Source organism: Sphaerodactylus townsendi, linkage group LG04 (genome assembly GCF_021028975.2).
Source record: "Sphaerodactylus townsendi isolate TG3544 linkage group LG04, MPM_Stown_v2.3, whole genome shotgun sequence".
Taxonomy (NCBI): Eukaryota; Metazoa; Chordata; class Lepidosauria; order Squamata; family Sphaerodactylidae; genus Sphaerodactylus; species Sphaerodactylus townsendi.
The window spans coordinates 151,432,659-151,445,819 of NC_059428.1; the positions used below are offsets into that span (position 1 = coordinate 151,432,659).

The window sequence follows — 13,161 nt, forward strand, 5'->3', positions numbered from 1 at the left end:
GCTGAGAGAGCTCCGAGAAGCTGTGACTAGCCCAAGGTCACCCAGCTGGTGTGTGTGGGAGTGCACAGGCTAATCTGAATTCTCCAGATAAGCCTCCACAGCTCAGGCGACAGAGCAGGGAATCAAACCCGGTTCCTCCAGATTGGAATGCACCTGCTATTAACCACTGCGCCACTGCTGCTAGAGACTTCTCCGTTGTTACAAGTACTTCTAGTTATACAATTTTAATCACAGTGGGCACAATTCTTTATCCACAAGGAAACGAAAACGTAGTTGAGTTATTAAATTGTTAAAAAATTGGGAAAAAATAATGTTTTTTGCCTTAATGTAATATAATATGAACATGGGGGGAAAATCAGTCTATGGGAGAAAAAGAAAAAAGAGGAACAGCGTATCCAAATTCGTACAATGTTTTACAGTCCTCACATTGTTATTAACATCCTCTTGTTGAACAGATCAGAGTTATACAGAGTTATCACAAGCTTCCATACTGTTGCATAAGAGTCCAGATTGCCTTTTTTAAGGAGAATTGTTAGTCTGTCTGCAGATCTATATTCTTGAATTTTTCTGGAGCCGTTCTTCGATTGATGGGTGGCTGGGACTTCTTTAATCAGTTGGGGAAGCCGGCTCAAACTGACCCAGACCTGCTCCCTGCTCTGAACTAACACAGAACTAACCTTCACAAACAGTGTTCTTGGGGCTCGCTTTGTGCTGCTCTGACTCCCTCGTCCCTGTCGTGTCCTTCCCCTCTCCTGGTGCTGGCATCTCTCTCATTGGACTTTCCACGGCCTCCCCGCCACCCCTCTCTTTTCGTTCTCTTTCCTATGCCCCCACATCCCATGCAGTACAATTGTGCCTGCCAAGGGCCTGTTAATGTAACTTTTGGGGAAGACGGCAAAGGAAAGTCTTCCTTCCGTGTAACCTGCTGTTTCTGTCTCCTTGCATGCAGCCTTTGTAATTTTCTTCTGGAGAATCCAGATTATCCAAAGAAGGAAGGCAGAGTTGTTTTAAATCCCAACAGCAGTCTGCTCTCCAGCCAAGAGGAGACAAAGGTGAGTGAGCAACTCTCATGCCCCGTGTGGTTCCCCCCCCCCCCCCAGTCCTGCCTCTGACCTTGCTGGATTTTGTCGCTTTCCACTGATTGTTAAATCTGCCCCTCTCCGAGTGTATCCTCTGGCCAGCCTTGTCACAATAATCACTGAAGTTAATGTATTGTTGAAGGCTTTCTTGGCCGGAATCACTAGGGGGTTGTGGGTTTTCTGGGTTGCATGGCCGTGTTCCAGTAGCATTTTCTCCTGACGTTTTGCCTGCATCTGTGGCTGGCATCTTCAGAGGACCTGATGGTAGTGAAGCAAGTGTAGTATATATTCCTGCGGAATGTCCAGGGTAGGAGAAGGAACCATTTATATTGGTTAACAGTGTTAAGGGTGCAGTTTGCAAGTGTAATTTGCATGTGTGAAGTGGAATCCACCCATTTTAGCATATGTATGTAACACTGAAGTTGCCTAATTGGTTAGTGAGGGCATCTGCATAGCAGTTGCATGGTTTTTTAATCCATTTGATTGCTTCCTGCAGAGAGACATCCTGTATCTAGGTGGTGGTCACTAACCATTGTCTTGATTCTAGTGTTTTTAAGTACTGGCAGTCAAATTTGGTTCATTTTCATAGTTTCTTCCTATCATTGAAATTGTCGGTCCATGCCGCTGACCCTCTCTCTTATTCCTCCCTCCCTCCAGGTGCTTAAAGTTGACTACTTTGACTTCTCCAATCTCACCCCGCTCGACCAGCGCTGCTTCATCCAGGCCGCCGATCTCCTCATGGCTGACTTCAAGATGCTGAGCAGCCAAGACATCAAGTGGGCGCTGCACGAGCTGAAAGGACACTATGCAATCACACGCAAGGTCCCTCCCTCTCCCACTCCTGCCTTTTCATGCTTTATAGCCCTCCTTTCTCTTTTTTACATCCCCCTTTTCTCTTTTCTTCATGTTGGAAAGGGTCCAGAGTCAGTCCTGCTGTGATAATGCCCCCGCACATGCCCAGTAGTTTAGCAAGTCTTGTTCCTATCTGGATTTGACACACACAGTTTTCCCTGGAGGAACAGCATGATATAAGTGCAAGCTTTATAAGAGAGGGAGTTTTTGAGATGTCATGGTACGCTCTCTCTTTTAGAACTCTTCCATTTATTAAATTTACATCACACTTTGTTTCTAAGGAGGAGCCTACCCCTTCTCCAGACAAACACAACACAAGTGCAACTTACAAGCATGTGTATAAATGTGTGTGTGTTTTCAAAACATTTGTTAGCTGCCTTTTGCCATCAGAGGGAGGGACTGGCTATCCTAGTGATGAATGTCCAACTGATTGAAAATAACACACGACACTTTATTTAAATAAAATTGGCCATAGCCGTTTGCATTTATTGGCAAGAAAGAACAGACGAGCGTGAGGCGCAGCATGGGGGGGTCTGATCTGAAAGCAGGGCAGCCAAGCAAGCTGTCCCAAAAGCAGCTTTCCTCAAACCCGCTGTTTGAGGAAAATAAACTCACCCTTGAGTTAAACGGGGCAGCAGTGAAAGGGGGGGATTCCAGACGGGCTGTGGGCCGCATTCTGAAGAATCCCCCATTTGCTGAGGGGGGCGCGCAAGCGGTCTCAGCCCAAGCAGGGCTGCCAGACCCCAGGCTTGCTCCACCCCTACCGCATAAGGAGGTTCCCAAAAGGGGGTTAGCAAGCAGCTTACCCCAGGCAAGATCAGTCCTCCCTGCGCAAACCGCCAGGTGGCTATGACAAGAGCAAAGCAAAATCTTGAGCCCCTGTGCCCCTTCAAGCAGTAAAGGAGCGGTGGGTGGGACGATTTCAGCGGCGGGGCAAAAGAGGGCCGGAATGAGCCCCAGCCTCAGCCCCAGCTTACATGGTGAGGGGGCGGCCCAATTGACTGACGCCGAGGCGCTGCGCCCTCGCACCAGCCAGCGGGCTTGCCTTTGCTGACCTCCTCCCAAGGGGACTGGCCCGCCCCCCAGACAAGCTGGAAGGGAAGGAGGAACACGCTGCCCTTCCCCTGGCGGCAGATGGCGGCCGCGGTGAGTCCCTGCCACCCCCTTAACCTTGCAGAACTCAAAGAGGCTTACAGCGTGAATAAGACGACAGTAACGAAACATGCGTACATAGATCACAGTTAGAAATCCCATTGGATTTCTATACCTGTTGTTTCTAGGTATGCTCGGGATTTCCACCTGGACACTTTTGTCAGGGGAAGGATTAGATCCTTTTTCTCGAGACAGCTCTGTACCCCGCAGCTGGGCCACATTCTGCCTCTTGGCCTCGCAAACTGGAAGTTGTCATAAGCTCCCATCCGTCTCAGAGGCAGAAAGCTTAGGCTGCGGCAAAAGAGAAAGCCACGTCATGTGCAGTTGAGAATCGAGTGGCTGAACATGGATGCTCCGGCAGCCTCTCTTCTCTTGAAGGTCTGGGAGTGAAACAGAACTGCTGAGACTCTGACATGGGGGGCCAGTAAGAGGACTGTTGCCCATCCCCTCCTGAGAGCCAGCGTGGTGTAGTGGTTAAGAGCAGGCAGATTCTAATCTGGAGAACTGGGTTTGATTCCCCACTACTCCTAGTGGCAGAGGCTTATCTGGTGAACCAGATGTGTTTCTGCACTTCTATATTCCTGCTAGATTCTTGGAACTCTCTCAGCCCCACCTACCCCACAAGGTGTCTGTTGTGGGGAGAGGAAGGGAAAGGAGATTGTAGGCCACCTTGAGTCTCCTTATAGGAGAGAAAGATGGGACATAAATCCAAACTCCTCCTCTTCCTCTTCTTCTTCATCTTCTTCTTCTTCAAGCCATCTTTATTGAACAACAATGGCGCAAATATCAAAACATAGACAAGTGTACTACTCTAAAATATTGTGCATAGTCATCTAACAGCACTACAGATTATAATTTAGACGACATAAGGAAATAGCAAAAAACAAAAACAAAAACCCAGCCGCAATTAAAATGGGGAGTCCGGGGGAAGAGATTGGGAAAGAGAAGCCATATGGAGAGAAGTGTAAAGGTTCAGGCCAGTAAATAAAAAGCTACAGGTGTTAATCCCCCTTTGCATGCCCTCTCAAGGATTGTTTGTACAACGGCAATGCACTCTTTTGATCCAAATGAATGCAAGCAAAATACCATGATCTTCACTTAACTCTCATGTGGACTGGGAGCTTGTTAGCCAAGGTGGTAATCTGCTGTTGGCCTCTGCCTCAGATCTCCTTACAGCGATGCCCGAGGCCTCCACTGGGTTGACGAGGGCACCTTTGCAGTTGTAAGTCACTCTGGGGGCATTTGGTTGTCTCTGCCTACCTTGTTTTATGTTTATCTGGTTTCCTTTTTTTTTTTTTCAGGCCTTGTCCGACGCCATCAAAAAATGGCAAGAGCTGTCTCCCGAAGCCAGTGGGAAGCGGAAAAGGAGGAAAGAGATGAACCAGTTTTCCTATATAGATTTTAAGTTTGAGCAAGGTGAGTTGGCAAGGGAAGGACTTGTAGGTGGGACTGTGGAAAGCGGCTGTGTGCTCTCTTCCTCCTGGGAAACGGTGGTGGTGCCAAAAAGCAAGCAACGAAGGAGGAGGAGGAGGAAGAGGAGTTTGGAATTATACCCCACCTTTCTCTCTTGTAAGGAGACTCAAGGTGGCTTGCAAGCTCCTTTCCTTCCCTCTCCCCACAACAGACAACTTGTGAGGTAGGTGGGGCTGAGAGAGTTCAGAAAGAACTGTGACTAGTCCAAGGTCACCCAGCAGGAATGCAGGAGGGCAGAAACACAACTGGTTCACCAGTTAAGCCTCCGCCACTCAGGCGGGGGAGTGGGGAATAAAACCCGGTTCTCCAGATTAGAACCCACCTGCTCTTAACCAGCATACCATGCTGAAGGATGGGCTGAGCCGTGGAGGTAGTGGGGAGCAGAGTTGAGCTTCAAGCATCAGAGAGTGTCATTCCTCGGGAGGAGTGGTTACCAGAAAGGGTTTCTGTGGTTGTGGCTTAGGTTGATGTGGCCTTCGGCTCAGCAGTAGAGCAGAACCCATTGTCAAGCACAAGATGCACCATCAGTCCTCTGTATCTTTATCACATGCAGGTGTAATGTCTGAAAGGGGCTTTCATGCACACAGTTTTTAAGCAGGCTTTGTATAGTTTGCCTCTTGAAACAGGGAATAGTTGGGTTCCTTTTTCCCTCCTGTGTCTTTGTTAGAGTAGCCAAGATGAGGCCCGGGCCCCAACTTAAGAGGGCGAGCAGAAAGGGCAATTGTGAGCTTTCCGGTCAGTTCCCCTCTCACCGTTGCTTGTCGGTTTTCTTTTCCCCCCGGGTTGCTCCTTCCATGCCGCCACTGCAGGAAACATGAAGATCGAGAAGCGCATGTTCTTCTTGGAGAACAAGAGGCGGCACTGGAGGAGCTACGACCAGCTCTCCCTTCTCCCGGCGGTGCAGCTGGAGCGGGAGTTTTATGAGCAGAAGGTGAAAGAAATGGCTGAGGTGAGAGGCGAGGCAGCGCAAGCGAAGGGCCTTTGGTGTCTGCACACAGCAGTTGCGAATTGTCAGGAGAGCTCTGAAGGATCAGAACTGTAGTCTGCCTAGTCAGCATCCTGTTTCTTACAGTGACCAGCCATTTCCCTGCAGGGCCAATGAGCAGGGCATAGAAGTCAAGGCCTTCACCTAAGGTAGACTGCTTCTGGAGATGGAGGGTTCCTTTAGTCCCTGTGGCAAAGTAACCTTTGGCAGACCTCTTCTCTATGAATCTGTTTCAGCTGCATTTCAAACCATCCATCCTTATATGCACCGTGACCTTGAAGTGCGAGTGTCTACCCTCCCCACCCTCCTTGCAGGGTAGGCTGGTGCCCTGGTGAGCTACCCACAAAGCAAAGAAACACACGGAGGTCAACCGTTTCTAACAGGCAGGCTTTGATGGCAAGCACTTTACAGCATGCTTGCACCCTTCTCAACGCGTTCTTTGTTTTCCGTTCCCCCTGGCCTCTTCCCCTGCGTTCCTTTTATCCCCCCTAAAAGGGTTCCTCCCCACTTGGGGTTCCCTGTTCCAGCCTCCTAGTGGTTAGTGGGCTGTCTGTTGAGCCCTGCATGGCATTGCTGACTCAGGTTCCGTTTGTGGGCTACTGTTAGGTCCTGGCACAACGTTCCATTAATTGGACTCTGGATCTGAAACCAGTAGTCTTCGTTGGGTCGTCAGCAGAGACTCCCAACGGCAAGAAGCCAGATCGAAAGCCCTGGCTTCTTGCAAGCATTTTTATTCCTTTCCGTTTCCCGCTCCCTCGCCCCCGCCCATCTTCCCACAGATTAGTAGATTAGATTCCCACAGAACAGCAAGGCGTGAAAAGCTCTGTGGTGGAGTCCAGAATGTCTCAAGGCCAAGAGATAGTCTTCAGCCAGGAGCTTCTTCACTCCCCCTTTCACAGGCCCCTGGCGAGGTCGCCTGCTTCCTACGTTTCCAAGCACGGCCATTAAGCACAAAAGGTTCATTAACATTAAGACAGTTGAGTATATGAAAGGAGGCCCAGGTGTGGCCTTGGGCGTGGACTGTTGTGATACCAGGCAGAGCAGGAGCTATGCCTAACAGCTTCTCCCAGATCCCCTTCACATGTACGATTGTCAAGCCAGGTGTCCCCCCTCCTACATCTGTGCATTTCTTCATCTTTTTTTCTGCCTAAGGGTAGTGTCTTAGTTTTATCTCTGTTGAGATTCATTTTGTGAGTTTTGGCCCAGCTCTCCAACCTGTCCGGGTCCTTTTGAATCCTGCCCACCGGGGGTATTGGCTACCCCTCCTAATTTGGTGTCCTCTGCAGATTTGATTAGCGTGCCCTCTACTCCATCACCCCAGTCGTTGATGAAAATGTGGAATGGCACCCCACTAGTCACTTCTCTCCAGGATGAAAATGAGCCATGGATCTGATTCAGTAGAAGCCAACTTCATGTGCGTTCGTGTCAGGCCTCTTGTTGACCCCGAGTGTCTGTGTCTCTTTTCAGCATGCAGATTTCCTCCTTGCCCTGCAGATGAACGAGGAGCAGTATCAAAAAGTGAGTGAACTCGTTGGCCGAAAGAGAAGCCATTCCCATTCTGCGTTTGATATTGGATTTGTAGGAAGTAATATTCCACTCTGTGGGATTTGCAGGAAGTCATGTTCCATTGGCCTAAGCAGGCCAGTGAGGCTTATTTAGTCTGACCTGGTATGAGACGGCGTCATGTGTGACTGACTGTTAGATTAAGGTTGGGGGGTCTTTCCAAAAGCTTGACTCCCGGTCAGTTCAAAAGCGTTTGCTGCGCAGCATGGATTGAACAGCCGCTGTGGCCTAGCCCACACTGCTCAGAGATGTGCAGCTAATTTAACTGAGCAGGTGGGGTATAGAGCATGGATCACTCCCATGCTTCCAGCTCCACGTGCTCTGCCTCACCAGCCGTTTTTGGGGCAGCCTCTCTCTGCACTGGGTTTTGTGGTGGAAAAGAGGACCCGGGTGGGCGTGGCGAAGGGCACTGTTGTCGTTTGCTTTCAGAGCGGGGATTAATCTGTGGGAACCCTTGGTTTGGCAGGACGGCCAGATGATCGAGTGCCGGTGCTGCTATGGGGAGTTTGCGTTCGAGGAGCTGACGCAGTGTGCGGACGGCCACTTGTTCTGCAAGGAATGCCTGATCAAGTATGCCCAGGAGGCAGTCTTTGGCTCCGGAAAGGTGAGGATGCGCTCAGGGGTGCAGGGGAATGAAAGGAAGTCAGAGATGTTGTGTAGTCTCAGGGAACTTGAAACACCCCCCCCACACACACACACACAATTTTTTATTTGTACTCCAAAATCTTTCCAAAATCTAAAACTAAGATCCGCTGTTCCCCTCTCAGGGGAGTTGAGGAGTTAATGGCCGAACGCCATCTGTTTTAACTGGTTATGAATTAGGAGCGCTGCTTTTAACTGATATGAATTTTTAGTATTTTATTTTGTTATCCGCTTTTTATTGTGATGTGAACTGCCCTGAGCCCTTTGGGGGAGGGCGGTATAAAAGTGGAATTAATTAATTAATTAATTAATTAATTAATTAATTAATTAATTAGTTAATAAAACAAACACACACACACACACACACACACACACACAGATTTTTAAAAATCACCAAATCGTAAAGTACTTATTCCATAAAGGCTCCTAGTTTCTTCTGGACCGAAAACTAAAAACAAGTTTTGACCACTCAGTCCCTAAGCATCGAAATGACGCTGAGTCTTTAGCATTGTCGCTGATGAAAAGTGTCACTTTTCTCCATGAGCAACCTGTCCCTTGTCTAATTCCTTTGTTCCCATTCTTTGGCTCCGTTTGCACCATGCAACCCAGCAGCGTTGATCTTTTGTACCGGAAATGAGTTTCTCTCTTTGCACAGTTGTCATGACGGCAATCCCCCCCCCCCCCGGATTCTTGTTGCGTCCTGCAGCTTCCATGGTTGTGCTTTGTGCACCCGACAGTCCTGGCCGGTTCAAGTCAATAGGGCTTGGGAACATTTGAGAGAGAGAAAGAGGGTGTTTGTCCCAGGAGTTTGCTCCATCTATTTAGCCATGTGTTTACTTGGGTACCTTCCAGGAACAGCTTTGTTTCTGTTCCCCCTTTCTAAAAGAATAAAAATGATTCTGCATTGACCTCTCCCTCGAAAAGTGGCTGACCATGAGGCCGTAGAACAGCTCTGCAAATCAGAACATACAATACCAAACCAGCATGGTTTTATTTGGATCTGGGAGGCCCAGATTAAAATCCCTGCTCTCTCATTGGCTGGCCTCAGGTCTGCGAGAGGGTGGCTTGCCCAGCCTACTTTTCAAGATTGTTGTGAGGAGGAGCAAATGGAAGAGCAAACTGGGTTCCCATTGGAGGGGAAAACAGGATGCAAGATCCAGATAATGCGCACGCAAGTGTGAATTGAACGGTGCTTGACTTCCTGTGATCTCTGCCCCCACCTCTTCCTCTCTGCGCAGTCAGAGCTCAGCTGCATGGAGGGGAGCTGCACGTGCTCGTTCCCGACCAGCGAGTTAGAGAAGGTGCTTCCTGAGAACATCCTTCGTAAATACTACGAGCGGAAAGCAGAGGAAGAAGTGGCCGCTGCCTGTGCCGATGAGCTCGTCAGGTAAGGAGAAGCTGTTTGGCTTGGAACGTGAGACTTTGGAGGTTGTTGGCCACCTCACAGCACTGCCCATGTGACCTGTTTCCAGATGCATCTGGGTCCAGGGGTGTCCAACTCTGTCCCTCCAGATGTCCATGGACTACAATCCCCATCAGCCCCTGCCAGCCAGAACATTCCTTGTGTGGGCTTCTAGGAAGCAGCGGTTCCAGATATTGCTTTTGAGCAAACTGCCCTTTCTCTCTCTGTTTGTTCATAATTTGGGGGGCTGGGAACTGAAGATCAGGCGGGTGAAGGGAGTTGCTGCTGAACCTTACCAGACAGTTTGATCCAGCAGCAGATACTCGACATGCTGCCCTCTGCTTTGCCTTGCTGCACAGGTGTCCCTACTGCAACTTCCCGGCCTTGCTGGACAAGGAGGTGAAGCGGTTCAGCTGCCCCAACCCTCGCTGCAGAAAGGTAAAAAAGGCCGGGTCTGGTGCGACAGTGGTGTCGAGCAAGCAGGCTGTTTTAGGACACAAAACCTGCTGACATTAAGGACATAAGAGCATAAGAACGAGGCTGCTGGATCAGACCAGAGTCCATCCAGTCCAGCACTCTGCTACTCATGGTGGCCCACCAGATGCCTTTGGGAGCTCGCATGCAGGATGTAAAAGCAGTGGCCTGCTGCTGCTGCTCCTGAGCCCCTGGTCTGCTAAGGCATTTGCAATCTCAGATCAAAGAGGATCAAGATTAGTAGCCATAGATCGACTTCTCCTCCATTTGTCCAAGCCCCCTTTAAAGCTATCCAGGTTAGTGGCCATCACCACCTCCTGTGGCAGCATATTACCAGCTTGAAGAGTGGGGACTAGATTTTGAAAAAGGGAACCTTGCTGATAGGGCAGCAGTTCTCTGTTACAGGGCAAGTCTGTGTTTAATAATGCAGTTCTGGTGTAGAAGAAATTTGGAGGGCGTACCTGTAAGGTTTTGTAGCCAAAGAGCCACTAGGTGGCAGCATTGGCTCACCCACAGTGGGAACTACTTTTTTAAGTGAGCCGCATTTCCTTGAACAAATGAGCAGAGTTTGCACACACATCATGGAGGTAATTTCATGAAGCCAGAATCCCAAAGAGGTACAATATCATTTGTTGGTGGAATCGGGAAAATGAAAGCTTTCGTACATCAGCAGCAGACAATTGCGCGTGCTGAACGGAAGGCTGCAATAGGTTGCTTAGTGTAACTCGCAAGTTAGACCACTGTAACCCTCTTTGCGTGGGCCACCCTTGAAGGTGTCTCGGCAACTCTCGCCAGGCCAGAATTCAGCGGCTCGCCTCTTGGTTGGGAGCAGGCATTTCAAGCACAGTGTTGAAGTCAGCTTCGAGTTAATTTGGGGCACGGTTCAGTTTTAGCCTTTCAAAACCCTCCATGCCCGAGGACCCACAAACTTGAACTACAGCCTCTCTAGCTATGTGCTGCTACACCTGTGGAGGCTAGCACAGGATCACTTGTTGGTGCTGACATTGTTCTTGGGGCCGCCCCCATTTTATAGTCTAGTCTGTTGGGAGGAGGCATGCGGAGCTGCTTCTCTGCCTGAAACTGCGCAAGCCGTGCAAGACCGCTTTATTCTTGTGTGCCTTTGGCCAACTGAAAGGGGTGGTGGTGTTATACCAGATTGACTTGGAGGTGCGTAGATAAACTTTTGTTGCTGAGCTGGAAGTCCCCACGTTCTTGGGTTGCAAAATTATTGCACGTATTTCTCTTGGTATTAATGACAAATGCAACGGCTGTCTGTCTGACCGCTTTGCTGAAAAAGGCTGAAGCGGCAGGGATCCCCTAGTCCCGTGGTGGCGAACCTTTGGCACTCCAGATGTTATGGACTACAATTCCCATCAGCCCCTTCCAGCATGGCCAATTGGCCATGCTGGCCAATTGGCCATGCTGGAAGGGGCTGATGGGAATTGTAGTCCATAACATCTGGAGTGCCAAAGGTTCGCCACCACTGCGCCTAGTCTCAGCAGAATGTCGCTTTCATTGGCTGTCACAGATTCTCGCCTGTGCCTGAGACTTAGAAGACGTTAGTGCCTCAATCCTTCCTGCAGCTTTTAAGTCAAAATCATGAAAGATAAGATGGAACCTCCATGTTCAGGGACAGTACACCTACAAGTGTGAAGCAGAAGGGTCCGGATATTATACCTAGCTTTCTTCTCCTGTAAGGAATCTCAAAGTCTACAAACTCCTTTCCCTTCCTCTCCCCACAGCAGATACCTTGTGAGGTAGGTGGGGCTGAGAGAGTTCTGAGAGAACTGTGACTAGCCCAAGGTCACCCAGCAGGAATGCAGGAGTGCGGAAACACATCTGGTTCACCAGATAAGCCTCTGCCGCTCAGGTGGAGGAGTGGGGAATCAAACCCAGTTCTCCAGATCAGAATCCACCACCATTAGCTGCTACACTTCACTGATTCTCTGCTGGCAATTTGCAAACGGGCCCACTACACAGCCTTTTAATGCCTGGCTTGCAAATTTGCCTGAGGAGAGGCGGCAGTAGTTCTCTTGGAAATGGAGAGCTGGAATAAATGGACCGTGTTTTAAGGGGATAGTTGCATGCTTTCCGTCCCCTTGAAGTCAGCATCTCTCCTTCAGCCGTTAATGTGATTACAGCCTCATTTGCTTTTCCCTTAGCTGTCAGCCTTGGCGGGTGCTGGCAGGGGCTCGCCCTCCTCCCCAACGTGCCAGACAATTGGCTCGCACAGATCCCGTATGCTTACAGAGAAGCTCGACTTGCTGACGGCTGCAGATTCCTCGCCAGTGTCGCTATAAACCCCACATATCACAGGCGGGGGGAAGGCAGTCCGGGCCCTCTTTGCAGTCTCAGCACAGAGCACTGCAGTGTTTCCCAGCTAAGCTGAGAGATGGGGCGGGAGGGACATGCTGGGGATACTGTTGTCATGACAACAGCCCATCTTGGAGAGCCTTTGCATCGTTCCTCCCATTGCCGGGGGAGGAGGCTAAGGCAGAGGCATGACAGCGTAGAATGCCAGAGGCATGTGTGTCTGTGTTTGGCGGCTCCCAGTCAGAACGTTCTTCCAGATGTGCAACATCCAGGAACCGTATATTTAAAAAAAATAAGTCATCCTTCCCTACTTTGGTCTCTGAACAGCTGGTGCAGAGATTCTAAAGGTCTCAATTCAGGGGATTCAGATTAGCCTGTGCACTCCCAACACCCGCCAGCTGGGTGACCTTGGGCTAGTCACAGTTCTTCGGAGCTCTCTCAGCCCCACCCACCTCACAAGGTGCTTGTTAGGGTGGGGGCGGGGAAAGAGAAAGGAGATTGTAAGCCCCTTTGAGTCTCCTTACAGGACAGAAAGGGGGGGATATAAATCCAACTCTTCTTCATCTCCCCACTGGTGATGGCAGTTCCATAGTCTTGGGCAGGCTTGTGTTGGCCCCCGTGACACGGGAAGTAGAAATGTGCTTGTGTTCTGACCTTGGTGCCTGTGATGGCGGTGGGTTTCCTCCCCCTCTCTCTGACTGAGAAACCGTTTGAGAATCCGCTGACTTAGCCTGTTGGCCGGGGAGGTTCGATGGCAGCCGTCCAGCAGAGTTCAGGGTGTGAAACTTTCGACTCTCAGACTTTCTCTCCCTTCCTCCCTTTCCTGACAAAACGCCTCTGCAACTCTTATCCCGCTGAATGGTGTCATTGGCAACGTGCTCTGCTGAGTCCTTGCCAGAAACACAACAAATGGCACCTTTCCCATCCTCAGGCTCTCTCTTTCTCTCTGCGGCTGCCAGGCAGGCAGTTTTTCATTTTTCTGCCATAAAAGGCCCATGGAAACGGGCCCCGCTGCTGCCTCGGTGCTCCCGGCACTGGGGGGGGGGGCGGCACACAGCAGGCGTAATGCGGTGGGGCTTGGGAGGAGGCCAGCTTCCTGGCAAGCAGGTTGCCGGCATCTCTGCGAAAGAGCGGGACGAGGGCCAGCCTTCATGAGATTGGAGCGCTCCAAAGCCATGCTCCCGGTCTCCTGCCCAAAGAAGAGTCCCCGGTGCAAATGATGCCAC

General features: G+C 50.2%; 1 protein-coding gene across 2 annotated transcripts in view; it reads left to right on the forward strand.

The window, feature by feature from the left end:
• RNF216 (ring finger protein 216) overlaps window positions 1-13,161 on the forward strand; it is a 51,935-nt gene that overhangs the window by 9,743 nt on the left and 29,031 nt on the right. For both annotated transcript variants that reach the window (XM_048493919.1, XM_048493920.1), the window contains 8 exons: window positions 950-1,052; window positions 1,737-1,901; window positions 4,385-4,499; window positions 5,366-5,505; window positions 7,009-7,059; window positions 7,571-7,708; window positions 8,985-9,133; window positions 9,508-9,586. In XM_048493919.1, coding sequence (XP_048349876.1) covers window positions 950-1,052; window positions 1,737-1,901; window positions 4,385-4,499; window positions 5,366-5,505; window positions 7,009-7,059; window positions 7,571-7,708; window positions 8,985-9,133; window positions 9,508-9,586 — 940 coding nt within the window. The remainder of the gene's footprint in view (window positions 1-949; window positions 1,053-1,736; window positions 1,902-4,384; window positions 4,500-5,365; window positions 5,506-7,008; window positions 7,060-7,570; window positions 7,709-8,984; window positions 9,134-9,507; window positions 9,587-13,161) is intronic.